We start from the raw sequence: 27,837 nt of genomic DNA on the forward strand, positions 1-27,837 counted from the left end.
TGTGTGTGTGTGTGTGTGTGTGTGTGTGTGTGTGTGTGTGTGTGTGGACATGTTATCTGAACGCATCTGTTGTTTCTGCTGTAGAACTGTGACGAACGGTTCCAGTACAAGTACCAGCTGCGCTCCCACATGAGCATTCACATCGGACACAAGCAGTTCATGTGCCAGTGGTGTGGCAAAGACTTCAACATGAAACAGTACTTTGATGAGCACATGAAGACACACACAGGTGAGAAACAAGTGTGGGTCTTTTAAGTTCCATAAGTGTTCTGGGAAAATCACACATGCCAATCAGGCCAGTGTCCTTTGGGATAATCCATATGGCTGAAACCTATGGACTTTCTGCAAAAATATGAGTGTCAGTATTAACCTGCTTTTTAAATGCAGGAAACCAATTCTAGTTTCAGAGCCCTTTTTAAGTGGTGAGGCATTTCTATGAAATCAGGAAGCTTTATAGAAAACTCATCACTTTGTTTGTAGAAACTGAACGAGGCTGCACTCAAATATAGTACCCTAGTTGTAGTTTCTCCACAGCAGGAGATTCCAGTTTCAAATAATGTAATGTCTCCACTGTGGATTCTTCAGTAAATAATGTCACTAACTGGTTACACACAACCCTCAGATCTGATATCTGTAAACAGTATTTTTTTTTGGGCATTGATCGTAGTCTATATAAAAATAAAACTCCCTTTTTTTTCTTTTCTTTTTTTTAATTTACATTTCTTTTTTTGCAGTCAACTAAAACAAAGAAATGACTACTCAGCAGATACTTGCTACTTTAGTCGACAAATGTCTTGCCCTTTTGTTTTCCATGTTTGCATAGTTTCCTCCCAGCTTCTATTTAAATGCAGTCGTGCAGAAGCAAATTACAAAGACCAAGTTGGCCCAGCTGTTGAGGGGAAAATTACATTTCATACAGACCAGTTGTTTCCTAAATCTTTTTGTCCTTTGCTTGACGGTTACAGCACTTTGTACTCTAATTGAAATATAACAAAAGTCTCAAATGACTATAGATTTATTTTACTTTATAAATCTAAAGTTTATCAAGCATTTACCATCCTTCATTGGCCTGCTTTACCAGCCACCCAGTCACCATACTCATCCTAAAAAAAGAATCAGATGGGGAGTTGCCAACAGGAACATTATAGTGGTAAGAGCAGGAGACTTTGCCCAGAATTTTTAATGAGAGGGATGTTCACATCAAAGAGGAGCCTTGCATATCCTGTGGCTTATAATGACTACCCAAACACATGCTGTATTACACCCCTTTGATTTTCTGTCTCTGCTGCATTGCTATTTCTAAGACCACTGCTAAGCAGTGATGCTTGTATGTCCTTCACTGTTTTTCACCAGCCGTGCCTGTCGTGGGTGGACACACTGCACTCCATAGGCTCTCACAGTTCTATTTGTGATGTGTAATTATGCTACCCTCTCCTCTCCCTGCTGCTACCAACCAATTTAACCTCATCCAGGAGGAGACACACCCAGTCATGCTCTGTAATAGGAAGCATACACTTTCAACACCCAAAGTTTGGTTCACTGCATACAGATTTTTTTTTTCCATGTGAATTCTCATGAGTGAATGTAAGGTAACAGTTACAGAAGACTAGCACATTAACTGTCACCTTTTGATATTCATTTAGTGTGGAGGAGCTTCACACATAACATGCAAGAATAAGGCATTTAGAGAGCCCTTCAGCAGCCTGTTAATAGATGGCTGTGTGGGTGGTAGCAGGCACATTCAGTGGCTCCATGGAGGGAGGTTAATGAGAGCGACAATCCAACGGAGCTGCTGTTGTTCACTTTCACATCTCCTCTGCTCAAAGTGTGAATTGTAATAGCTTCCTGCGGAGTGGGTGGGTTGACAGCAAAAACTTATTTACATATTTAAAAGAGAACTGTTGCTCTCTGCAGAGGGAAATGGTTAAAGGGGAGGGGGGAGGACAGTTAACTTAGTTGAATATTTAACACTTTCTAACCCTCACTTTTGACACCGAATGATTTTATTGTAATGCATTTTTCCCCTGTGCTCCATTCTTCTTGTTAATTGGTAAAAACTGTTCTTTTTTTTTTTTTTCTCATTCAGTGTTGTTGTTTTTTTATGAATCTATGCAGGGGAGAAGCCTTTCATTTGTGAGATCTGTGGGAAGAGCTTCACCAGCCGACCCAACATGAAACGCCACCGCCGCACCCACACAGGCGAGAAGCCCTATCCCTGCGAGGTGTGCGGCCAACGCTTCCGCTTCTCCAACATGCTCAAAGCACACAAAGAGAAGTGTTTCCGGGTCACCAGCCCCGTTGTTCTGCAGACTAGCGGCCCACCTGTGCCTGTCCGGATCTTTTCCAACACCTTCTCCTCATCTTCCTCAACCTCTGGCCCTGGGCCCTCAACTGCCACCCTGGCCACCACCTCAGCAACCATGGGCCTCAACCCAACAGGAGGGTCTATTCCTCCTCAAGGCACTGTGGGGCACACATTTTCCCATGTGCCACTCCACTCAGCGCCCTCTCACCATCATCCCCACCCCTCATCAACCCAGCAGCACCTCTCAAGCACACCCCAACATGCCCAACCTCACCCCCACCACCACCTAGCAGTGCCCCCTGTCTCCCACCTCCCCCCACCTCCAGCTCTTTTTAAGAGTGAGCCCCTAAACCACTGTGGGCACGAAGACAGCAGCTACCTGCACCACATGGCCCCTCCCGATAAGGGCCCCGGAGCCCCGCAGCACCACTGAACTGTGCTGCTGGTCTGTAGGCCAGCACCAAACCGCGCCTTGTTCCACGTCTTCTCATAGTCCTGCCTCAGTTTTTTAGTTTCAAGGCCCCCAAAGCCATGTCTACAGAGAAGGCGTAGCGTGACCAGCACCATTACTCAGTATGTGTCTACACAGGAGACTTCAGGCACTGAAATCAAATGTGTGTTTTATAAGTGCTCAGAGTCCAATAAACAGCACTGTAATTACGTGCTTTTGTTTAAAACATTTGTGTATATAGTGCAAGTAAAACACAATGCATTACACAGTTGTGCTAACTGTTATGAGTACTTATCTTTTTCCTATTAGAAAAGGATGAGATGGATCATGAAAAATGTGGTTGAAGCTCTTTCTGTGTGGACATAAAGCAAAGGTGCTCCTGTCGAACAGATTCATGTAACTCAAACTAAACTTTACACACCCCTGTGTGTTCTGAAGATACAGACTTATGTACCCTCAGTGTACACATCATGTAACACCTCTACTTTAATATCCTGCTCAACTGACAAATATTTTCTTCAACAATTTCTTCTACAGAAAACAATTTTAGTGCAAGTTCTCAGTCTGTACATTATTTTCATCAAAAGCTGCTGATGGAAGTCGTCTCATGTATTACCTGGGCTTCACTGATCAAAAGATCAGTGTCACTGATTTCTCCTTATGTCAACTTGACCATAGGGTTGCACATTGGTCAGGGCTTGAGCTTTCTGTGCAGGTCCTCCCCATAGCAATACTGCACCTGTCCTCCTAGTTGTACTGCAGAGCCTTGGGGCCCCACAGAAACGTTTAATGAATGTTGTAACTGGTTCTACCTGAGCCTTTCTCTGTCTTAAGGTCAAGTCCTGGCCTTTCTGTCAGAGGGGCAACAGAAGTTGTGCAAGATGCAGTGCCATAGGTTACAGTAAGGAAGGGGGGAGGAACTTTGTAAAAGGACATTTGGTCAAAAGATTTTGTAAGTGGTTAATTGAATCTGGACTTGGTCTGAGATTCATTACATGATAAAATGGTGCTTTCCATTCCAGTACATGAAATGTTTCTTTTGTTTTTGCTTTTTTCTTAATTTTCAGAAGTATGAACTACATAATAACATTGTATTGTGTCATACAGAACATGTCTTGCCAGTTGAGCTTTTCTACTGCGCATCCAAGGTTTGACTAGATATTTTGCGATCAAGACAACTCTAGTTATGCAGGACATTGCCTAGGCGCGCACACACTCACTCCTCACACTTTTTCAAGCACACGCATACACACAAAAGACCACATGGTCACTGATTTATTTACTTTAATCAGTGCTGCCTCAGCTTTCAATACTGTTGGCCAACAGAAGCTTTTAGATAACGGATGACTGTCGAGTACTGCCACTGTGAGGGGCCAACCACGTGGCCCCATCAGGATATATCCCACCTCCCTTCGCTGCTGTCGATGATACGGGTTATCATGTTAAAGGTCAATTGACACACACACACAGTATACACAACTGGGACCTTTACTCATCAAAGTTCTTAATGGGAAATTATGCATATTCCTCTCAGCCTATATTCCACGGTTTGGTGTGGGGTGGCGTTACTTTTTTATTTTCTTTTGTACTTTGATCGTACTGACATACTTTGATCCACACAGGCAAATGCATGTCTAAAGTTGCTGAAAGTTGCCTACGCAGAATGATGGCCGATAACTCATATGTATGTTTTTTTTTTGTTTTTTTTTTGTTTTGTTTGTTTTTTTTGTTTGGGGTTTTTTTTTATTATTTAATTTTAATGTCTTCTGCTCAGTTTTAAGCTAATGAATGCTTCTGTCATGTAGATATACTGTTATTAGCACATGATAGGAAATGACAGGATAAGAAGCAGTGGTCATACAACTTCTAATACTTGGAATTCTTGTATAGATAAGCATATGTTTGATCAAATCAGCTAAAGAAATTACATTTATTAATGTAATAGCCAACAGTGTGAATGTTACTTGTGTAAAAGAAGAAAAAGGTTGGCTTGCGTTGGAATGAATTTTGGATTGCTTGGTTTTCCCCTTCATCCAGTCTGATCGTGTGTTTAGAGTGTGTCTGTGTGCAAGTGTGTATGAGTGCATGCAGTCTGTGTCTGTCTGATTGTCCCCAGTGCTCTTGTACCAAAAGCTGCTTTTACACAGTGTGCCCCAATGTACGCCTATTTTGGGATACCTGACCTGAACAATAGCAGTAAATCTACCACGACCCTCTTTGTGTCATTCTAATGGTGTTCAGTCTGAAGTGGTTAAGCTCCATTGTTTAGTCTCTTTTTGGATTTGAGACCTGCAATTATCCTGCCATTTCTGTGGGTCTTAATACTGCTGCATTATTTGCTTATCATCCTGTCCCCTCTGGTTCACTGCTGTGATTCAGCATTTTGCAGTATGGATTTTTGTCTTTTTTTTTTCTTTTTTAAAAAAGCCTTTTCACTTGTGTGTATTCTCTGCACTTTACTGCTGCGTGGGTGAGGCGCAGGGAAGGGAGGGAGGGGTGGGACTGACAATGCATTGTGGAACAGAGAGCAGTTGTGGCTGCACGGGAAAGGGCGGAGATGGAGGTGATTACTTTGAGTGGATGTTTTTTAGGCAAGGAAAGGAGGAGAATCCCAGGTGGAGGTGGGTAGTGTGAATTGGACCATGGCAAAATAAAGAACATTTTCTTTCAGTGTCTGCTCAAATCAAATCATTGAAATACACTTTTTGTTTTCTCCAGTATGGGCTCCCTTTAACGTGAAAGGGATGTTCCTCCTGCTTTGGCGACTTTACACTAGCCCCTCCACGCACTTCTTTGTTTTTATCAGTTCATGGAGTTTTCCCCCTTTTCTGTGTCATGTCTTGTTTTCTCGGTTTGCAGAATGATTCTCCTCCTCCTTTCTTTGTTATATAGAATGCACTTTCTACTAAATTTCTTGGGTAGTTAAGGAAAAATAACATTGTATATTCTTTAAAGATGTTTTAAAAAATCAATATACTTTTCCCCTTTGTATTTTTAACCACTTAATGTAGCATTGCGTATTTTATTATTGTATCTGGTACAAAATGTGCAGCTTTATGTCCTGGTTTGTCGTCTTTTTTTTTTTCTTTTTTTTTTGTATGTTATCTGGGGATTGAGGAGAAGTTGGGGGGGGAAAAAAGTTGGGCCTTTTTTGATAATGTACATTTAACTGACTGCTAACTTTAAAAGTAAAAACAAGTAGCCATGATTATTACATCTGAGTTTGTTTGTTTTGCTTTGCTGGATGCAGATGGTTATGAAATGCAGCAGGTCTGTTTAACTTTCATACCTTACTTTCCTGAAAAGTGTAGCTTGCTGCCACTGCGGCTCTTACTCTACTATTTTTAGGTTCACTGGGTTCTTGGCACAACATGTTACCTAACAATGGCTGCGGGCTACACATGACCCTCAGGGTTCAACAACAGCTTTGCTTTGCTGAGCATTTATTTGACAAGAGAAGTTTTAGATCCTCTTCTTTGTGAGCACTTCCTGTTCACTTTAAAATCACAGCAGGCTTTATTGTATTTGAGGGCAGTGATCTTGACAGTCAAGTACCCACATTGTACCTCTTAGATATGCAAATGCACCTTGAGGCCATATAACTACTTACATAGATTACAAGAGTGTTTAAAATCGACTTCTTGGATATCTCTTGTTGCATCTCAGCCAGGTTTATTCATGCATTAACAGCGTGTACCTCCACTGATGTCACATTAAGGCATTTATTGTTGCTAGAATACCTCCTAAAATGCTGTGTATCCTCCATCACCATAGGAGGTTTTAAGTGGTGCACCAATGAGTCACATAATCCTATAAGGTAGCAGAGCGGGCTGATGGGTAGAGAAAAGTGTGAGTGACTCACTGTTGGTGAGTGGGTGGTCAGGTACCAAGGCTCACTCCATGAGCAGGGGAGATAATAACACACCGTCTGTACATCTCCATTCCCATTTGGGCTTCAAAATAGTCGGCCTCCCCAGCTGTTAGTCATTACGCCTTGCGGTGTTGAGGAGGGAGGAGGCCCCCCCTCCGTCTGTCAGCAGGCAGATAAAGAGAGGAGGGCTTCATGCCATGTTTTTGTAGGCAAGTGTGCACCACTCTGAAACTTGCAGTGCGGTTCATTAATCAGTATACTTGCAGGGTTTTTATCTAGACTGCTGTCTCGTGGAGAAACAAGCAGGCAACACAAACTCCCTTGCTGCGATGCTAATGTTTCCCTGTAGTTAATAAACGAAAACACAACACTGCTCTCAGATGTGAAATGATTTCGTTCCAGTCATCCTCACAAATGTCTCGCATGTGGTACTTTGCCCCCGTTCCCTGTGCCGCCTTTGCAACAGAGTACTTATTGGCCGGAAATCCAGATCATCCTGGATGAGGGAAGGTGCTTGTTCTCTTTGTAAGAACATGAGAGAGCATTAAAACTGTTCTGTTTTAAGTGAATGTGGCTGAGTTACTTTAGCAAATTCAGATGAGATGGGGTTATTCAGATGTTATCCCTGATTCTCCACTCCAAATTGGAATTACACAAAGACATATAAATGGGAAAACTTGAGAGCTTGACCTTGTCCCATTGACCTCCCACTGCTACCAGAAGTGCTTATTCTCCACAACTTTTCTGTTTTTTTCGGTAAATGCTCCATTGTGTGGATGTGGCTATGCCACGTTTGGAGCCATGTATAAATACTAATGGGCTACATTTACGAGACTGGCGCACATTTCTTCTATGGTTATATTCAAGGAACGGACTATTTACTCTCGATGGGTTTTTCTTCTTCCTTCCTCCCTCCCCCTACTCCCACAATCCCCTCCCCCCTCCACCTTTTTATATCGTGAACGCGCGCAATAGGCTGCTATTAAATGGGCGGACTCGGAGGCGCGGTCACGTTCAGAGCGGCTCCGGTGGGTTTGAGTGGCACATAAAAGTGCGCGAGCCACCGGCCGACCGGCGGAACTCTACCTCTCCTCTATGAGACCGGATCGGAGCTGACTGACACCGGGGATCGGAACCAGAGCCGGTGACTCATCTGTTATTATTATTATTATTATTAGTAGTAGTAGTAGTATTTTAAACCTCAATCCAGCGCACATCGCCTTGACTGCATGATGTTTGTGCTGCTGTTATGTAAAACAAAACCCTTCTAGATTAGCAGCTTGATAAGTAGCCATGGCTTTTCTTACTAATCAGTAAGCTTTTATTATTATTATTATTTAAAGAACAGTCTAAAATCCCTATTAATAGTTGTTTTGTTTTTTTTATGTGTGCTTTATGAGCTCTCTGACCTTTTTTCGGCATTTGTCTGCCTTTTAAGTTTGTCCCGTACTGCGTTTCCACTGATTCAGCATTCATTGTATTTTTCTTCCCATAAAGGAACAAACCAGCTACAGTTTGAAGTCAACTGGTTGGATCTGGACATCCACTGTAGACATCCGGGAAAATCCAAGGTAAGCACACGTCCTGTGAAAAAGTTGAATAGGGCTGACCTGCCCGGATATATAATCTGTAGCTTATCGCTTTGCTTGCTGCATAAGTGAGTCTTACCTTGTTTTTGCTCTTCTACACATTACTTGACACACCCCCCCCCCCCTCCACAAATCCATAATTTGCTGCCGCCTCTTGTCTGACACAGTTGCTGGTTGGCTGCTTTATATTATGTTTATAGTTTTTTTTGTGCCTTTTCATTGAAATTATAGTATTGCTATGAAATCTATATTTGACTTCTTTGCCTCCACCCAAACCCCCACACCCTCCTTTATTGCATTGATGTTTCCCAGAAGGTCAACCTCCATCTCACCGCGGCCCATTGCGTGGGATGCTGGAGAGCAGAAGAGCGGGGGTGGAGATTTGATGCCACTTGGCAATATTAAAAGTTGTGGCGTAGTAAATCATGGGGGATTCAATCTTCAACTGCTGTTATGTCCCACCCCATCCCCCAGGCGAGGAGGAACCCCAGAGACCCAGGCGCTCAGAGATCATGGCCTCCCACCCAGCTCACATCTCCCCTGACAAGCGCTTCCTGATCTTCTTTGACTTCGACGAGACCATCGTGGATGAAACCAGCGATGACATGGTCGTGCAGGCCGTCCCGGGTCAGCACCTCCCCGGGTGGCTGACGGACACTTATCAGCCCGGCCGCTACAACGAATACATGCAGCGGGTGCTGGCCTACCTGGCGGAGCAGGGGGTCACCGAGAGCGACATACGCAGCGTCATGGAGAAGATACCGGCCACACCCGGCATGCTCACCCTCTTCCAGTTCCTCCGCAACCGGCCCGCGAAGGACTTTGAGGTGATACTGGTGTCCGACGCCAACACTTACTTCATAGAGTGCTGGCTCCGGCGCGTCGGGGCCCGCCAGCTGTTCCACCGGATCTTTTCCAACCCCGCGACCTTCAACAAGGACGGGCGGCTGGTGCTGCGGCCCTTCCACTCTCACGACTGCCCCCGGTGCCCAGACAACATGTGCAAGCAGGTGATCGTCAAGGACTACGTGGCCCGCAGGACGCAGGAGCGGGGCCGCCCGTACCAGAGAATCTTCTACGTCGGGGACGGAGCTAATGACTTCTGCCCCGCGCTCTCCCTCGGTCCCCGCGACGTGGCCTTCCCGCGGAGGGACTTCCCCATGCACCGGCTGATCACCGAGACCCACGAAGCCCAGCCAGGGGAGTTCAAGGCTGTCACGGTGCCTTGGGTGAGCGCGGAGGATGTGGTGCAGCGGCTCCGGAAACTGGTGGCAGATTAAAGGGCCACACACTTAGAGAGTGTAACACAGAGGGGGGTAATCAAGGGGCCAGCTGACACTTTAAGTCATATTCTCAGGTAAAATATTCCCAGAAATTGTTGTGCACGGCAATAAGATATTTGTACCATCTGCAAGGGTCATTGTGTCTATCTGGCAACCGACACGTGCCTCAGTCCAGAATCTCACGTTTTTGTTCCCCAGCCCTGAAATAGAAACCCGGTTTAATCATTAGACATCAAGACCTCAGCTGTTACCCAAAGTGGGGAATCAAATGTAATGATATAAGCTTATTAAAGCATATTTCAGTATAACTATAAAGTTTGAGAGCATCCGATTAAATATCCTTCAGTGTGGAACATGGAGTGATCGTAAATGTTAAAGTGGGTCAGTGGTGTGAGGAATCACTGCAGCAGTCAATAAAAATCTTATAAATAACATGACAAATATATCGACCAACTGACTTGAGTGCTCCCGAATAGCAGTTATAACTGTTTTATTACAAACTGCACATTTTTGAATATGCAACATTAAATCCATTAAATAAAATTCAGACTTACACTGCCATGTGATGGCAAACGGCATTGAAACTGACCAAACAGTATTTTCTACGTTCCCCAGACACTACCTTCTGTCTAATTGAGAACTGTATGAATGACCGTGTATCAAGAGTGTGTGTTTATGTTTATCAGTCTGTCTTTATTGTGTAGGCTTCGCCTACTGAAACTATCAACACCAGCAGGAATAAAGCCATCGACTGAAACTGTGTCTGTACACTTTTTATTACATTGCCAGAATCCACGAGCAGCAGCGAACGCCCCCCATATCGTTCATAAAGGCGGGACATAGTGTCACATTTTCTGTTGCAACGCTGACAACTGCTAGGATATCCCTCGTCTGAAATTTTTAGACTGCTTTAACTCCCATCACAAACTCACACGCACCCACAATTTGCATGCCATAACAATTACAAAGTCATTTGAAAGAGACTGCAATTAAAAACGGGCTTGAAATGACACCTGAAAGCTACATTAAAACCCAATAAACCAATGAATTTTTTTCCAGAATGACGTCTTATACGTTGATATTTGTTTAAAAAAAAGTATTTTCATCCTTTATGCCTGACTTTTAGTGTATAAAAATATTACAATATGTCTTTACTTTCATCTCCTCACGAGCATATTCATTGCTGTCTAGTGCCCTCTTGTGGCTAAAGGGTGTAACTGCATACGCGATGTTGTTAAGGTCTTCATTCAGGTCACCGATTAAGATTTGTCTACAACACGGTAACGTTTACATTTTCCGAGTCTTTCGGCTAATATATTCTAAAAGCAGTTATCAAAATAACTCCAAAAATAGAGGAAGTTGTAGTTACATATGAGGATCACCTGAGGGCAACAATTGCACACGGACGTCAGTGAAGATATAAAAAATAAAAACAAATCATTACATAAATGCTCTGTGAGTACACACGTTTTATTTTGCAGCAAGTGTCATTTGTGGATGGTGAAGCGATTTAGCAATGAACCCTTCGTTTTGAAAACGTGTGCAGTAGTGGCTTTGTAGCCCAAATGGGGGAAGTAGTGAGCTTTGACATTCATTGTTAACCGCCTTCATATTAAACAGCCGAAGAAGAAAACCGGAAGCGTCTGGTGCGCATGGCGCTCTTTGAATAATATTTTCTCCTCTGCTTATAAACACAACTCTCGGTTTGCGCGAAATCGATAATTAAGTTATTCCCACAGGATACAGGTACGTGTATTTAGCAGCATGCAGCACTGAGTTATCTTTAACTAAAATCTCTGAACAACAACAACGTAACTCAAACGTCGCTTTCAAGCCATTCATTTCTGTGCTTGTTAGCCGGCTAGCACGGTCGTCTTAGGATCGCTAGTGCAGTAATAGAAGAGCTGCTTATGTCAAACGGAAACGTCTTAGTCAAGATGCATTTTCTGTGCTGATTATCTGTGGACCGAAAACTCGAGTGAACTTGATAAAAGTAACTGAACTGCGACCCTGCATGCTATGCAGCGGTTAGCGTTAGCATTCGCTTTAGCGGTGACTTACAGTGGCATATACTTTCTCATGAATGTTAACCGCCACTGGCAGACAGAAAACAAGCTAAAGCTAACTTATATTAAAAGTACATTTCATTTTCCAGTGAAACATTAAAGTGAAGAAGTTACTGATGTGTTATTGATGACTCAGTGACACGTTGCGTTTTGGCTAACTTTAAACAGCAATAAGATACGTTATACATTTTAAATATCCCGTCCTTTCCCCTCTCATATATATATATATATATTTCTGCTGAAACGTTATGCGTTTTGTATGCTACAGTGGATCGTATTTATTAAATTAACTTTGCCACCAGATTCACTTGCTCATTGATATATCAACCCCTCATTTAGTTCTCTGCGATATGGAGGCTGATTTGTATGACGAGTTTGGGAACTACATCGGTCCAGAGCTGGACTCTGACGACGATGATGATGACCTGGATGCAGAGGACAGAGACGTCGACGAGGTATGCTTAACACTCAAGAACCAGCAGTAATTACCAGGTAGTACCGAAGTTCGTGTTTGCAGTGTATACATGAGTTTGTGGTATTTACAATTTGCAGGGTGATGAAGACGACGAGGATGAGCCAGCGGATGCTGATGATGATGTCCCTGGCATGGAGGTGGTCCTGCATGAGGACAAGAAGTACTATCCTACAGCAGAGGAGGTCTATGGGCCTGAAGTGGAAACTATTGTACAGGAGGAAGATACACAACCACTTACAGGTAGGGCTGCTTAAATTGATCTAAAGATGGGGGAAAAAAAAAACCCTTGTTGACCAAAATCCAAGGTTTCTACATACAGAAAAGAGGTTTTTGCCTTCTCTCAACAGAAAATTACCAGCACCATGACTAACATTATGTAAAGTCGGCATTATTTTAAAAATGGGCTTTAATTTAGTCAAGAATAAAAAAAAAATGATAGGAAAATGCTTAGACTTCTGTCAAGTAACAGATGCTCATGGCTTTAACTTTATGAGGACCAATCATGCTTACATGTGTAGTCACTAACGAGAAACCCCGAAGGTCTTGTCATCTTGGTCGAGCTGAACTTAACAGTGAATTTGGGTTTGTTAGGAAGCAGCATAAGTGGAAGAACATAGATGGATGAAAACAGGCGCAATAGTACACTGGGCAAAATTAAAGAAAAATGTAAATGTTTTGAAAAACCACAGATTCCCTCTCTGTATTTTCAGATACATTTTAACAGTAGACTGAATTTTTCTGTACTGTAAACATAGTCAAGGAGTGCAGTCTTAAAAATGCTTCTTTTCATAATCCTGTACACAATATTGTCTTTTTACTCCTTCCAGAGCCGATCATCAAGCCTGTGAAGAACAAGCAGTTCACCCTGATGGAACAGGAGTTGCCTGCCACAGTTTACGATATGGAGTAAGAAATTTTCAAGTGTTTCGTTGCATCTGAAAATGCAATTCAGCGTTTCACAGACTGATCTCGTGTAATATTCTTTACACATTAGTCCATCTACATGCATTTACAGTGTGTCTTTAGCAAGCAGCATTAACCCTCTTCTCCCTCGCCAGATTTCTCGCAGATCTGATGGACGGGCCAGAGCTGATTCGTAACGTCACCCTCTGCGGTCACCTTCACCACGGCAAGGTTAGAGTCTGCCTTATTCCTGCTCCGGGCTCAGGCTTCTTTAAATATGCTCTTCCAGTCGTGGTCCTCCTCCAGCATGTAGCCAAGCGAACATATGTTCCTAAGATGAAAAATTGAACAGATTTGGAACATTTTGGAGCATATGCTAATAACATGGCTGCACTTTAGAGCCATCTGTGGCTCACGGGAATCTAATGAATGTGTTTATTCCATTCAGACCTGTTTTGTGGATTGCCTGATTGAGCAGACACACCCAGAAATCAGGAAGAGAGATGATGTGGATGTGAGTGTTGTGTACAATAATTCAAAATGTTTGCAGTCTGTTATACATAAATTCTGTAAATAACAGCTGTTTTACTTTTTCAGCTCCGGTACACAGACATCCTCTTTACCGAACAAGAGGTGAGTGGCTTGGTTTAACTGCTGTAATGCTACATAGCATTCATTACTAAATAATTCTATCAATATTTATAAGTATCCAGAGTCTATTTAGCCTGAATATCTTCTTTAGAAGACTGTATTGATGTTTTCCTTGCTTTTGCCTGATCCATGTTTTTATAGAGAGGGGTTGGCATCAAAAGTACCCCTGTCACAATGGTCCTGCCTGACTCCAGAGGAAAATCCTACCTTTTCAATATAATGGATACACCAGGTATTGTATTCACATTGGATCCTTTAGTTGTTAGATGCATATTTTGAGGTTTTATAGAATGAGCTAAAAGTTGCTGACAAAAAAACATAAAAACTAACAAGTCTACTTTTGTGCTTGTCCTCCCATAGGCCACGTGAATTTCTCTGACGAGGTCACATCTAGCATCCGCCTCTCAGATGGCGTTGTCCTCTTCATAGATGCAGCAGAAGGAGTGAGTCAACTCCTATTTGCGGTTCTCCCAAACCAACACCATCTATATCTTTTTATGTCATTATACGTGTGTTCTTCAGCTGCCCATAGATCTCACAGATATTTGTGTATCCCTGCCCAGGTGATGCTGAACACAGAGCGTCTCATCAAGCATGCAGTTCAGGAGCGAATGGCGATCACCATCTGCATCAACAAGGTTGATCGTCTCATTCTGGAGCTCAAACTGCCGCCCACAGATGCTTATTATAAACTTCGCCACATTGTAGATGAGGTCAATGGTTTGCTGAGGTAATACTGGGAACCCCTCGCTAACAGTGTCTGAAGGGTTTTATGTGATTTTTTTTTTTTCCCCAAAGGAAATTACCATAAAAATATTTGTTAATAATAAATATTATTGTCTTGGTGTATGTTAAGTTACTATGTTTAAATATTTTCTAATATGATATCTTGGTGGTATGAGGTAGTGTGAAGCTTGCCAGCACTGTGCTGCTGACAATAGCAGGATTCTTTATTTTATCAGGCGGTAAACATGGTTGCAGCAAGAATTTCTTTTAAAGGAAAGCCACATTAATCTGGAACTGACCACACAGTGACACTGGTTGCTGATTGGCTATTTCTCTTCCCTCTCAGCACATATTCTACAGATGAGAACTTGGTGGTGTCTCCTCTCCTTGGAAATGTCTGCTTTGCCAGCTCTCAGTACAGCATCTGTTTCACCCTGGGGTCCTTTGCAAAGATCTACTCAGATACCTATGGTGAGATGACTTTTGGGCTTATAAAGTAGTGAAATCAGTGCTTCACTACAGCAGTATTAATATATTGCTGTTTTTAACCATAAAGCTTTGTCTGAATAATGAACCTTGTGTATTTCTGCTATTTTGACCCAATTTAATTCATTTAAAACATGTAAATGCATAAGAAACATGGCATCCTTATACAGTTTATCTATTTCAGTTTTTATGTGTTGTTTATGTTTTGTTAAATGAACCTTTTTTGTTTACATAGCATGGTTGATGAATTAAATAATTTCTGGTTTCTAAAGTACATTCGATAAGCTAAAACCATAAGATTACAAAATACTCTGAAGTTAGGGGGCTTTTAGGTTGTAAATCTAACAAGTGCTTATGGCTTTTGCTGAAAGCTGATGTATAATATATCGTTTTGATATTTTTCTGTCTTGAAAAATAATCTTAACACACGTGATTTTGATTTTTAAAATGGTTCAGGAAGCCTGAAAAACAAATGTCAGAACTGAAGAATCTTAGTTCAGTCTGGGGGGCTTCAAAGCTTCGACTTTCATGTGATCAGCCCTACAAAAAGCCATGACTTTATTTCATACACTGCACAGTATCCTCTTACCCTTTCTCTCTCTGTTTGTAGGTGACATCAACTATAATGAGTTTGCCAAGAGGCTCTGGGGAGATATTTATTTCAATCCCAAAACGTGAGTAGCTAATGTGGATACGTAACTACGCTCTTAATACACCATTACTATTATTACTACTACAGCAGTTTTCTCCTCTTCCTAATTCAGTCGCAAGTTCACGAAAAAAGCTCCCAGTAGTAACTCCCAGCGCAGCTTTGTGGAATTTGTTCTGGAGCCTCTCTACAAGATCCTCTCACAGGTTCGATGCATTTAACGTCTTATTTATTTTTTTAACATATGCACAACCAGGTAGCTCGGTACATTCTGGCTGCAGGAAGGGTGGGATGAACTCGCAAAGCTGTGTGTGTAATCCTTACCTAAATCCTCTTTGTGCCTAGGTGGTTGGGGATGTGGACACGTCTCTCCCTCGAGTTTTGGATGAGCTTGGTATCCACCTGACTAAGGAGGAGCTGAAGCTGAACATTAGACCCTTGCTGAGGCTCGTCTGTAATCGCTTCTTTGGAGAGTTCACTGGTATTGCACGATTTATTTATTTATTTTGTTTTTTTTATATATGTATATTATTATTTCTTTCTTTCTTTTTTCAACTTAAAATACTATACAGGCTTGGCTGCGTAATCAATAAAGTAGTAATAATACTATAGACTATTAGCTTGTCTGTATTTTTTAGCTGTAATCTGTAGATTAATGGTCATTCTTTAGAAAATCTGAGTCTCATATCTCCAGTACATCAAATATTGAAATCTTGGCGCTTTTCTTGCAGGCTTTGTAGACATGTGCGTGCAACACATTCCTTCACCACAAGAGGGTGCTAGGAACAAGATCGAGCACAACTACACCGGAGGTCTTGACTCAGACTTGGGGGAAGTCATGGCAGAGTGTGATCCTGATGTAAGTTTAATGGAAGGTCAGGTTTGTTGTGTGCTGAGAAGATGCAGCAGTTAATTACTAAAGGTGGCAGTCTCCTTCCAGTGGAATTCTTTCAGGTCTGATGCAAAAAAAGTCAAAGGGCTCCTTGAATTGCTCGAAAAACACAAATTGTTAATTGATACCTTCACTAAAAGTTATGTTCCAGTGGTTAAAACTTTCCACTTCTTCATCATTCCTCTTATGTTCTCATGTCTGTCGTCCTCAGGGTCCTCTGATGTGCCACACCACTAAGATGTACAGTACAGAGGATGGCGTTCAGTTCCATGCTTTCGGTCGGGTGCTGAGTGGGACCATTCAGGCAGGTCAGCCCGTCAAGGTCTTGGGAGAGAACTACACACTTGAAGATGAGGAGGACTCTCAGGTCTGCACTGTGGGGCGTCTCTGGATTTCTGTGGCCAGGTATACTTTTAAAGCTTGAATTCTTTTGTTTTGTCGCAAATCAGGGATTGGTTATTAAAATTTCAGTTCATCCCACTATTTTTAGGTATCAGATTGAAGTGAATCGAGTGCCCGCCGGCAACTGGGTTCTCATTGAGGGCTGTGACCAGCCGATCGTCAAGACCGCCACAATCACAGAGCCCAGAGGGAACGAAGAGGTGGGAGATCGGCAGAAAAATATGCCCAACGTCTTAGAAAAATAAAAAAAGAGTCAAATCCAGATTCTCATGTTTTTTTTAACTCTGCCTTTTAGGCTCAGATTTTTAGGCCGTTGAAGTTCAACACAGCATCAGTCATCAAGATCGCAGTGGAGCCAGTGAATCCATCAGAGCTGCCCAAAATGCTCGACGGACTGAGGAAGGTTAACAAGAGCTATCCTTCTCTCACCACAAAGGTATGACATCACACATATTTCAATAGTTTTCTTCTTTTCTTTTTTTTTAAATAACAGCCTGAGCCTGTTATTTTGAAGTCAGTATGTTTTAAAAGATTTCAGTGTAGTTTTACCTTTGAAAGGAAAAACATTGGAAGTGTCACTGCTCCAGACTGTAATCTAAACAACAATTAAATGAATTGACTGGTGTGTTTGTCTTTCAGGTGGAGGAGTCTGGAGAGCATGTCATCCTGGGGACAGGAGAGCTTTACTTGGACTGCGTCATGCACGACTTGAGGAAGATGTACTCTGAAATCGACATTAAAGTAATTTTTCCTCCGCATTGCTTTACTAATGATGTACAACTTGTGGCATTTATTTCACGTCTCGTAATGACAACTTTAGGGACCACGAGAATTAGTAAGAAAATTTAAATGATGAGATTTAGTTTTTGCTGCAATTTCCCTGAAAGTTATTAGGCTGTAGCTGGAATGTTAGTCTGTTAAAGGGGAGGAAACGGTGTGTTATCTACTCCGCTGCCAACCCAGATGTGCTTTGATGTTTTTGAAGAAGTTTTTTATTTTGTGGTTTTTATTTACTTTTTTGGTAGAAAAATGAAACATTGCTTTCTATTTGTAATTTCGCTCCTCGTCCCCCTCAGGTTGCCGACCCTGTTGTGACTTTCTGTGAAACGGTTGTGGAGACATCGTCCCTGAAGTGCTTTGCTGAGACGCCTAATAAAAAGTACGTGTCGAGGGTAATATTTTTAGATCTTATCCAAACAAACAACAGCATGAGGGCAGTCTGGGATAGATTATTAATATAATTTAGAGCACCCGGCTCTAAAATAATTTTCTTTTTAAGCTTTAAAGTTTCAAATCTAATGCATGCTGTTTTGCAGTTTGTAGTGTTTGATGTTGAGAAGTTAAATATGTGCACTGTTCAGAGTGTTTCAGTCAGTCTTTCCCTTGAGCTGAGTGTCTCTCCAACCCATAATTAGTGATTGATAGATGTATGATATGATTGACAGGAATAAGATCACCATGATTGCCGAGCCCTTGGAGAAGGGGCTGGCCGAGGACATCGAGAATGAAGTAGTGCAGATATCTTGGAACAGGTAGGTGAAGACATTACTCTTATCCTCACACGTATAGAAGATAGAATGACCTAAAATTATGTAATTTACTTTTTTATTTTAGACGTGTTGATTTCTTCCTTTTCCTTCTAATATGAAACCAGGGTTATAAAATACTCAATATTTCAGCACCATCCTGACCAATATTTTATTTTCATTTATCTTATTGTAAAAGTCTACAGTCAAGCGGCGCTTCACAAATCGAAATAGTTTACAACATGGAAACTGCTGGCAACACTCAAGAAACAGAAACGGATCAAATTTAGATTTTCCAGAAAAGACCTAAAAAGGAAAGAAATGCCCAGTTGATTAATGGTTTGGGTTTTTTATTTATAAATGAAAGTAAAATGAACTCATGCCTGAATGGTGGGCACATAGAATGAAAAAGGAAGGAAAGAAAGGGTTCATGATCCAAACAATACCACATTATCTATCAGTGAAGTGAAGGCAGTGTTATGTTAGCGGAATGCATGGCATCCAGAGGCACTGGGTCACCGATTGCTACTGATTTTGTGACTGCAGCAAGAAGTAGCAAGATGTGTTTTTAAGTTATAGAACTATAGTTTCTGCTCACATTCAGTTAAATGCTGCAAAACTGATTTGAACATTACAAGAAAAGATGCAGAAAAACGCATTGGAGCAGCTTTTTAAGGTAAAAGACATGCACATGTTCTTAGATGGCTAACTCGGTCACCTGACCTCAATACGGCCGAGTATGATTTTGTTTTTGTTTTTTGTATATATATTTTTATTGAAGGGGAAAAAAAGGACTTGTTACAATAAGGTGCATTGCTATTATTTAGTCCCCCCCACCCCCCCCAAAAAAAAGAGAGAGGAAAAAAAAAGAAAAGACTTTTTGTTAGTCCTTTTGTTTTACATTCAGATAGCGAAGAAATGAACTCGGTGGCTTGACAGTGTATATATAATGCAGCATGTTTAACTTATTTACAAAGAATACATTAGGTACATATTATGAAGTTGAGGGTCAACCTGACATTGTACGATACATGGGAGATACACCAATTCAGGGCTGGTCTTACCTAGATTCAGGCCGGATGGGGGACACAAAGCTAATCCATTTATTCCATATTTTGTAGAATTTGTCTTTTCGAATTTTTAAAAAGAATGTCAATTTTTCCATTTCAAATATTTCAAAAAACACATTAAACCACTCCTCAAGTGTTGGCGGAGTTGGATTTAACCACTTTCTGGTTATTGGTTTTTTGCTGGCCACTAATAGCGCTTGTAAGAGCTTTGTGTCCCCTCCCCGGACCGAGCCAGCAACCAAGCCAAAGTACAAATTTACAAATTTATCTTAAAAACCTCACACACAGTTTTATGAATTCCCAGCCAGTAATTTTTTAAGTTAGGGCAGTCCCAAAAGATATAATAATGATGTGCCTCTTCTGATCCACATCTTCTCCAGCATTGCGCTGTCCCGTTTTTATATTTAGACAGTATGATTTTTCATTTATTTATCTATCTATTTATTTAGATTACTGAAGCCAAAACTAAAAGCACAAGGCCAGGAAAAGCATCTCAAGAGAGAGAACTATTTTTTTGTGCCAGACTTTATACAATCAATGCTGGTATTTTACATTAAGGTATTAAAAATAATCCATGCATTTAAAATTTGGACAAACATTTTACAGTTGGTTCTATTGGTTTGTCGATTTTTCTAGCGCTTGCACAAACGAAGGGACACTGTATTAACAAAAAAACCTCAACGGTCAATGAAAGTCTATATTTTAGTCACATCTTAATTGCCTCTTATGTTTCTTTTTCTTTAAAATGTATTACTGGTATTCAAGACTATTGGGTGAAGGAAATGTGAAATACAAAAGCAGCTACTGTCACCAATATATCTATTTAAAGTGTATATAAACAACTTTCTGCATTTTAATATTAAGGCAATAGGAAGAACAAACGTCTGTGCATTATGAATGTATGTCTTCATTTTTTTTAAAATCCTCCATGCTATATTGATCAAGTCACTTACAGTAATTGAATCATTCACTAAAAGCATGGATGAATTTCCTCCTCTCTCTGACATGATTACATGCATGAGTGTGTATGGTGCTCGAGAGAGGCTTCCAGTCAGTACATGTCTGAGCTCATTGGTACCCAGCAGAGCCAGCATGGGATACTCTTCCTCTCCCATTAACCCCTTTACCCCCCAGCGAGCCAATATCTTTAATGTTACACAGTGGCACAGTGGTGCAGCCCTCTTTTCAACTGGGCTCTGTTCTTTTCTCATGACAGGAAGAAGCTGGGAGAGTTTTTCCAGACCAAGTACGACTGGGATTTGCTGGCTGCCAGATCTATTTGGGCCTTCGGACCAGACACTACAGGACCAAACATTCTTGTAGACGACACACTGCCTTCTGAGGTGAGGTTTTAATTCAGCCATGCAGCTCAGTCACAACAGTGTGTGCGCCTGTTTGTCTATGCAAAGATTTAATGTTAGACGCTTTTTCCTACTTGAGCACAGACTCTTCAAAACAAAACAAAACTCTTTGACAGTTTAAAAAAGCATTCAAACACATAACAGAAAATGGGTTTTTTTTAAAGCACAAAATTCAAATTGTTTTTATGCAAAATAATTTGTCATTGTCAAAAGCTGAAGCCCTGTGAGTATTTGGCAGTTTGACTTTTTTCAGTCTTGCCGAAATTCATGCATTAACAATAGAAACCCAGAGGAGCATACTTGCACCAAATCTCAAAATCCCCCATATTCATATGAACATCTGGATCTGAATTAGTTTGTGATACTTCAAGGTGATGACACTATTTCTTCACTTTTCAAATGAACATTTCTGTATATGAGACACATGGTCTCGTTTTTGCTCGATTCCAATCGGGAATTTCAATCACTTCTAAACTGGTCCAAGGTCCACATCTGGTTTAAAAGAAAATCATGCAAATGAGCACAGTTTTTTGAGTAGCTTAGAGACCGACAAACTGAACCAATCAGAACTTGTTGGCAGTGCTCTTAAACCAGGGGTCTCAAACTCCAGTTCTCGAGAGCCGCTGTCCTGAAAACTTTTCCATGTGTCCCTGTTGCAACTCACCTGAATACAGTTAGCAGGTTATTAGCAAGACTCTATAGAACTTGACTGCATGCTGAGGTGGCAATTCAGCCATTTGATTCATGTCACAGCAGCTCATGAGTGAATGAACACGGTGCAATAAAAGAACTTTTGGAAGTACATTTTTCCAAACACTTACATTTACTTAAATTGACTTGAGTAGGGTTTGGGGTTGCCACTTAAGCATGCAGTCAAGTTTTGTTCTCTCTGAATGACCTACTAATTTATTCAGGTGTGTTGCAACAGGGACACATGGAAAACTTTCAGGACACTGGCCCTCGAGGACTGGAGTTTGAGATCCCTGCCTTAAACTATGCCGTTATATGAAATTTGTGACAGTAGTTTAGTTATCGATGATTCATTTTAATTTTTATTATATAAGATCAAAAAAATACATTTCAAAGAAACAAACGTTTAGAACATCCACTCTTGGCTAGCTGTGCTTAGTTTCTACCCGTCAAATCATACAAGGATATTGAACTGTCAAAGTTTTAGCCAATCCTCCATCAACTTGTGTTTCACCTACAGGTGGACAAAGCACTGCTTGGTTCAGTCAAAGACAGTATTGTGCAAGGCTTCCAGTGGGGCACCAGGGAAGGACCTCTGTGTGACGAACGTAAGTTCTCTCTTTGATCCCCGCACCACTGAAACACGCTGCTTCTATGGAGAAAATCTTTGTTTTGTTTGGATTGCATCTGATGCTGGAATTTCCTCCTAACCTTGTAGAAACTGTACTCTGTCAAAATGTGCCTTTCCTCATCAGTGTTATTTAACCATAATCGTGTGTTTTGCTGCCTTCAGCCATCAGAAATGTCAAGTTCAAGATCCTGGACGCGGTCATAGCTCAGGAGCCTCTCCACAGAGGAGGAGGTCAGGTCATCCCAACAGCAAGGAGAGTGGTGTACTCTGCTTTCCTCATGGTGAGCTCATTCTTCCCCCGATCCCCATTCTTCTCATCTGCCATTAGCTTCTCCAGTTTTTCCTTTCACCTGCACTTTCTTTAATGTTCCATTACCTTGATTAGAGTATGGATCTTTGCTGATGTGCGGTCTTTTTAATTGCAGTGTGATAACATTTCTCTTTCATGATGTTGGCTTCTTTCCTCATCTTCTTTGGCTTGTGTGCTGCTGTTTTCATAAATCTGTCAGTCAGCTGTACATGCCATTGCCGTATTTTAAATTTTTTTTTCTCCAGGCGTTTGTCCTTGCTTTAATGTGTACTGTCCCTTATGTCTCAGGCCACTCCGAGGTTGATGGAGCCATATTACTTTGTAGAGGTTCAGGCTCCAGCTGATTGTGTGTCTGCAGTTTACACAGTGCTGGCTCGAAGGAGGTTTGTCTGTTTTCATTATATATCAATGTAGGGTTTAGTGCAAAGCAGTGCAAATATTAGTAAATACAAATTCCTTCTGCTTTTTAATTATTGGTGTCGTGTTTGTCATTAATCAGGGGTCACGTCACCCAGGATGCACCAATTCCAGGCTCTCCGCTCTACACAATTAAGGCTTTCATCCCAGCCATCGACTCGTTCGGCTTTGAGACAGACCTTCGCACGCACACACAGGGTCAGGCCTTTGCTCTGTCTGTGTTCCACCACTGGCAGGTAAGATTTAAAGACATTAACTTGCTTTCCAGCTCATGTTTGTTCAGTAAAGTCAGTAACAACATCAGTGAAAATCCAGGTGGAAATGCTAAGAAAACGCAGACATTCAAGGAGCTTTGGAGACGTCTAGAGGTGTCAGACTTACACATGGAGTTTGGTATGCGCTGTACTTTAATACAAGTAAAGAAAAAGCTTAGATTCATTGAGAATGAAATAATGGCCAACCCTCACCTGCTTGCACCTGAGGAGCGGAATAAGATTTTATCAAAAGAGACAAAAAAAACCACCCCAAAGATACGGTTAATTTGTGAATTTCATAGTGAATATTCACTAAATGACAGCGTGATTTTTGGTTTGTCTGCTGAAACCCATGCACTTACTTGCACGGACAAACTCTGACACCACATAAAATTATGGCAGCTTGTGCAGCAGAGTGACCCACGTCGTGCACATGTCTGCCACTCTGGTTAAAACGCTTTTGATGTGGAGTAGAGGGGAGTGTTGAGTCATTACGTTTTAAGTATAACGTGGCTGTCCGGGTATCTTTCTGCACATGTCTGACATGTGTTTGTGTCTGCACTCTGCAGAGCTGTGTCAGGGAAAATTAACTCTACTTAGTGTAGATTAATACTTTGCTGCTCTGAAATTAATCTGAAAGAAAAAAGGATTATCCTGGATGGAAATATTAAGTATTTTTATACTCCTAAGTTTTGTTTTATCCTCTTGAGGTGAAAATGAAAGTGTGACAAGAAGCTAGGCATGAATTATTTATTCATAAGCTTGTTGAAATACTGTAAAAAGATGTATTATAGGTACACTGATCCTTTGGGACATGAAAAATAAATGAAACCCACTGATGACAAATGCACACAGGGTTTTTTTTCCTCCCTCGTAACTTATTTCAGTCAACTTGTTAGGTTCCAAAGTATTGTGTGTAGTTTTTTTCCCTGAGAATATAAATTACCCTTCATGTTTTAGGGCAGTTACCAACTCAGATTTCCCCTGGGAAGATTCCTGATTTTATTTTCATTTTTAAAACTGCAGCAGAAATATTTTGATATTTTGCAATTATGTGAACCAGTGTGATGAATTATTTCCACCTAGCTCAGTTGTAGAGTGTTTGGAGAAACCCTCCCTCAAAAAAACAAGGATTTTTCCCCCCCCAGCAGACTTCCAAGATGAAGTACCAATCACCATGACCACCTATCCTTTAATGACTCTTCAAAAGGCAGCCTCTCTTTCTGTAACCGATACAATCAACAGTATGAATGTTCACTGCTGACTAGTCCTGCCAGCACATATAGATTCAGCTGTCCCAGATAATAAGAATATAGCACATTGAGCTATGCTGTTTGCCACATTTAACTCAAGAGGCTATATTGTGCCTCCCTCATTAGTTTGATCATGTAGTGCCAGTATTGGCATGCTATCAGTGCGCTGCTGACTTATTCTTGTTCGAGGCTCCCATCCATCTGTTGATTAGGCTTCAGCCATGCTATTGATGATATTTTTCCCCTTTTCCTCTACTTTTAATCTCTCCTCGAGGCTGAGAAAGTCTTAGTTACTTGCCTCACACTACTTACTTCAGATTCAAGCTTTCCTCTTCCTCCTGGATTTAGGAACTGTATCACATCTCACTAAAAACTTTCAAAGGTTATCCAATGAGTTAGTGGATTTAATAAATTGTTTAAAAACCTTCAAACTAATTTCTTCTGACTCAACTTGTTAACAAGACGCTGATGCCATGTCGGTCACAGACGAAAAGAGTGACAGCACTTTCACGTTGCGCTTTCCATCATGTTGATGGACGCACCCCTGACTCAGTAACAAAGGGACAGACTTGCAACTGAATCAGATATTTAATGAAATGCCCACTCAGCTTGTTAATGCTCTGAGTTTGATGTGCTTTGTGTTGTCAGATTATTTCACAGATCGTGCACAGTTGAGTAAAAAGGGGAAGAATTGCCATGTTGACCAGTCACAGCTGCCATTTGCTCTTTCTCTCTTTATTTTTCACCATGACGATCGTGTTTGTCTTTCAGATTGTGCCCGGTGACCCTCTAGATAAGAGCATTGTGATCAGGCCCCTCGAGCCTCAGCCTGCCCCCCATCTAGCCAGAGAGTTCATGATCAAGACCCGAAGACGCAAAGTGAGCCTTTTCACCACTTGTTCATCGATACTTCTATAAAATGTGCTTGTAAATTGTCTTATTTTCTTTATGATATCTAATTTTTTTTTGGGTTCTCCGAAGGGCCTGAGCGAGGATGTGAGCATCAGCAAGTTCTTCGACGACCCTATGTTGTTGGAGCTGGCCAAACAAGACGTGGTGCTCAACTATCCCATGTGAGATCGCAGCATTCACTGCAAACTCCAGCAACACCACCAAGACCTCTGCTGCTCAATGAACAGAAAATCCTGCTTGTTTTAGAAGTTATGGGGTATAATGTTGCTACACCTTACCCATTGCAGAGCAGCTGTAGTTGTCAAACATCGCAGAAGTTTGTTGCTTCATCAATCTCTGTATTTTTATTTTTTATATGTACAAACTGTCATTGTTTTTGTAGAGGAAAAAGAGACATTTGGTGTTCGATCTGGCGTATGTCTGAATAAAAGTTTGTAAGTCAGAGGTTGAGATGTCTGGTTCTTTCTAGTGCTGCAATCTTTTAACATAATTTTACATTTCAAAGGCGACGTATGGGTGTATTGGATTTGAAACACCTGGATGGGAATCTTCAGTGTTTGTGTCTGTGGGTGAAAATGTTGCTTAGTTGGACTTTTTGCTGATGGCTTGAGTGAGCGGTGCGTGTCTGTCTGGAACTCAGTGTGGGCAGTGACTGATAGGTTGTGGGATGATTTGAGGCAGCCAGGAAGGAAGCAAAGGTTAGGGTCACATGACCAAATAAAAGGGGGAACAAAGGAATGATGGAGCATATCAAAGGAGACAGATGTCATTGGATTAAATGTTTGGTCTTCCTTCATCTTGAGTGTGTGCTGTAAACTTAAAAGGCCTGGAAGTGACACAACCCAACAAATGACTTCTTCCTATGGATGTAGTTTCAATGGTGTGTAGAGAATGTGGAGTGGCTCAGGTAATTTCAGGTAATTAGACGAAGGGGTGGGGTTATCCAAATTTGTGTCAGGCTAATCAGCAGTACATTTACAGTGAAATAAAATTGGCCCGCTGTGTAACTTTTCTGTAGCTGTGAAGTTGTGTGAATTCAAATTTAACAGGAAGGAGCTAAGAATGTAAAATGAACAATGCCAGGATTTTTTTTAAAGGTGTCAATAACTTATATAATGCTGTCATATAAAATCCACTTTAATGATGTGATTGGGTTTTTAAGGATGCTTCATAAATCCATATATAATAGTTTCTAAAGGCCTTGGTTATGAGTTTTCAGTTGCCCAAGTATATTAAGAGCTCATCTATAGGCAGGATAAAATTTGGCAAACAATACAAACTGCCTTCTCAACTGATGGGATCACCAGAAGTCAGTTTATGTAACTTACAGAGTATAGCATTACTTAAATGCAGGTTTGATATTTTTGGGGGGGTTTTGTATGGGAATTGTTTTCCAAAAGTTTGGTGGTGCAGTATCCCAAATAACTCCTTCTGAAAAATCCAATAAAAGCATGAAGAATTGCCTGCAACTCAGCATTTAGGAGACCGTCTTTTTGAGCAGTTTAAAGTTACACAATGAGTGATCCTCCAGCCAAATCAGCAGCAGAGAAGTGGATAATGCTGCAGGAGCAGTTTGAGAGGCACCATCTGCTGTGAAACTTGATTTCAAACTGACCACAGCCACTGCTCTTGGTGAAAGATGAAACTTTCAAGCCTGTAGGGTGTAAGCATTTGAACACAAAACCTATATACTGAGTACATTATCACTCTAAAGAGCAGCTTTTAACTTCACTTCAGGACACATTGGTTGGCGTATCTTGTCACACCTTCGGAGCACAGCAGTGTCTGAACAGCTCGGCCCTTCATCACTCACCACTGACAATCCCTCAAACAGTCCCGGAGGTGATGGAGATTGGGAAGGTTAGCCCTGGAATAGGAAGAGTTGAAAATGGCAAGCTACATTTGACATTTGGACTGAATGTCAATCCTGTTCAGGGTGACAAGTGATTTTTGTGTATTTATTTATTTTTGGCAAATGTGGGTAGATAGCAGGGGTGGGGTGGGGGTTTCTCTGCCCTTTACAAATGCTTCAGGGAAGGAGAATTGAAAGGAATTGGATATTTGTGAACAAGAACTCACTAATATGAGCAGCGAAGCTTCCTTTCTCATTGATGTATTTAGATGCAGGTTCTGTCAGAGGTTTACATCCAGTTACCTCTGTTCTAAAAGAATATGATCAACTCTGCGCATTTGTTAAGTAAGCGTGCACTCAGACACGGTCCCATCACTCCTCCCTTATGTGCTGGCGTGAGATCGTGCCTGGCCCCGGGCGCAGAGACGGATGGCAGCAGTTCTTGCCGGTCTGAACACAAGGCCCCGGAGCAGTCATTACAATCTGTGGTCCCTGTGCTAAATATAGACAGGAGCAAGGTTCTGCCGTGGTATAGGGCCAACTAGGGGCACTCTCCTCCTCCTCAGTCAGGCCTTTTCCTTTGCATCTTCATCTGATTTCAACATCTCATCAGTCACCCTTTCCCACAGTTTGTCCGTCCTCTGCTCTTACTTTTTTATTCGTGCTTTCCTTTCTCACTGCAACTACACACCTCTCAGGCTCTACCATGTGTCTATGACTCAATCACACTTGTCTCTTCCTGCTAACATCATGAGCGAATCTCTCCCTCTGGATTATCCGGCACAACGTGGACAGCTATAGGCACTGAGAGT

At 41.5% G+C, this 27,837-nt stretch overlaps 3 protein-coding genes across 5 annotated transcripts in view; all 3 read left to right on the forward strand.

The window, feature by feature from the left end:
• The window catches only part of znf652 (zinc finger protein 652), a 17,817-nt gene extending 11,863 nt beyond the window's left edge, over positions 1 to 5,954 (forward strand). The window contains exons 5-6 of the mRNA XM_005726138.2: positions 85 to 229; positions 2,116 to 5,954. Of these exons, the coding sequence (XP_005726195.1) occupies positions 85 to 229; positions 2,116 to 2,738 (768 nt within the window). The 3' untranslated portion in view covers positions 2,739 to 5,954. The remainder of the gene's footprint in view (positions 1 to 84; positions 230 to 2,115) is intronic.
• A 1,647-nt stretch (positions 5,955 to 7,601) lies between these two features.
• On the forward strand, positions 7,602 to 10,250 carry phospho1 (phosphoethanolamine/phosphocholine phosphatase 1). Of its 2 annotated transcripts, none has more exons than XM_013909042.1 (3): positions 7,602 to 7,771; positions 8,125 to 8,198; positions 8,529 to 10,250. In XM_013909042.1, exon 3 carries the CDS (start codon positions 8,642 to 8,644, stop codon positions 9,494 to 9,496), a length of 855 nt encoding a protein of 284 aa, XP_013764496.1. In that variant the 5' UTR covers positions 7,602 to 7,771; positions 8,125 to 8,198; positions 8,529 to 8,641; the 3' UTR covers positions 9,497 to 10,250. The 2 variants fall into 2 exon arrangements, with proteins under 2 accessions (XP_013764496.1, XP_005726196.1); XM_005726139.1 differs by having other exon boundaries at positions 8,691 to 10,250.
• Positions 10,251 to 11,092: 842 nt separating this feature from the next.
• Positions 11,093 to 25,617, forward strand: eftud2 (elongation factor Tu GTP binding domain containing 2). 2 transcript variants are annotated; one of them, XM_005726140.2, is made up of 28 exons: positions 11,093 to 11,245; positions 11,905 to 12,020; positions 12,118 to 12,280; positions 12,868 to 12,946; positions 13,099 to 13,174; positions 13,392 to 13,457; positions 13,541 to 13,576; positions 13,736 to 13,826; positions 13,955 to 14,037; positions 14,158 to 14,324; positions 14,667 to 14,791; positions 15,417 to 15,480; positions 15,571 to 15,661; positions 15,801 to 15,936; positions 16,187 to 16,314; positions 16,559 to 16,752; positions 16,838 to 16,949; positions 17,045 to 17,185; positions 17,389 to 17,490; positions 17,826 to 17,908; positions 18,195 to 18,281; positions 20,562 to 20,688; positions 21,917 to 22,004; positions 22,190 to 22,308; positions 22,626 to 22,720; positions 22,837 to 22,990; positions 25,033 to 25,140; positions 25,243 to 25,617. In XM_005726140.2, the coding sequence occupies exons 2-28, from the start codon at positions 11,916 to 11,918 to the stop codon at positions 25,336 to 25,338; spliced, it is 2,916 nt and encodes a 971-aa protein (XP_005726197.1). In that variant the 5' UTR covers positions 11,093 to 11,245; positions 11,905 to 11,915; the 3' UTR covers positions 25,339 to 25,617. The 2 variants fall into 2 exon arrangements, with proteins under 2 accessions (XP_005726197.1, XP_005726198.1); XM_005726141.1 differs by having other exon boundaries at positions 11,121 to 11,145.
• The last annotated feature ends 2,220 nt before the right edge of the window (positions 25,618 to 27,837 follow it).

The sequence above is a fragment of the Pundamilia nyererei genome, unplaced genomic scaffold (genome assembly GCF_000239375.1).
Source record: "Pundamilia nyererei isolate P.nyererei 1_Seehausen unplaced genomic scaffold, PunNye1.0 scaffold00018, whole genome shotgun sequence".
NCBI classification, from domain to species: Eukaryota; Metazoa; Chordata; class Actinopteri; order Cichliformes; family Cichlidae; genus Pundamilia; species Pundamilia nyererei.

Excerpts from the sequence above, each read along its gene's own strand:
- phospho1 (XM_013909042.1), top strand. The coding sequence starts at position 8,642 with ATGGGGGATTCAATCTTCAACTGCTGTTATGTCCCACCCCATCCCCCA.
- eftud2 (XM_005726140.2), top strand. The coding sequence starts at position 11,916 with ATGGAGGCTGATTTGTATGACGAGTTTGGGAACTACATCGGTCCAGAG. Across the intron at positions 12,021-12,117 it reads AGGACAGAGACGTCGACGAG|GGTGATGAAGACGACGAGGA; the intron begins GTATGCTTAACA and ends TACAATTTGCAG. Across the intron at positions 12,947-13,098 it reads GCCACAGTTTACGATATGGA|ATTTCTCGCAGATCTGATGG; the intron begins GTAAGAAATTTT and ends CTCCCTCGCCAG.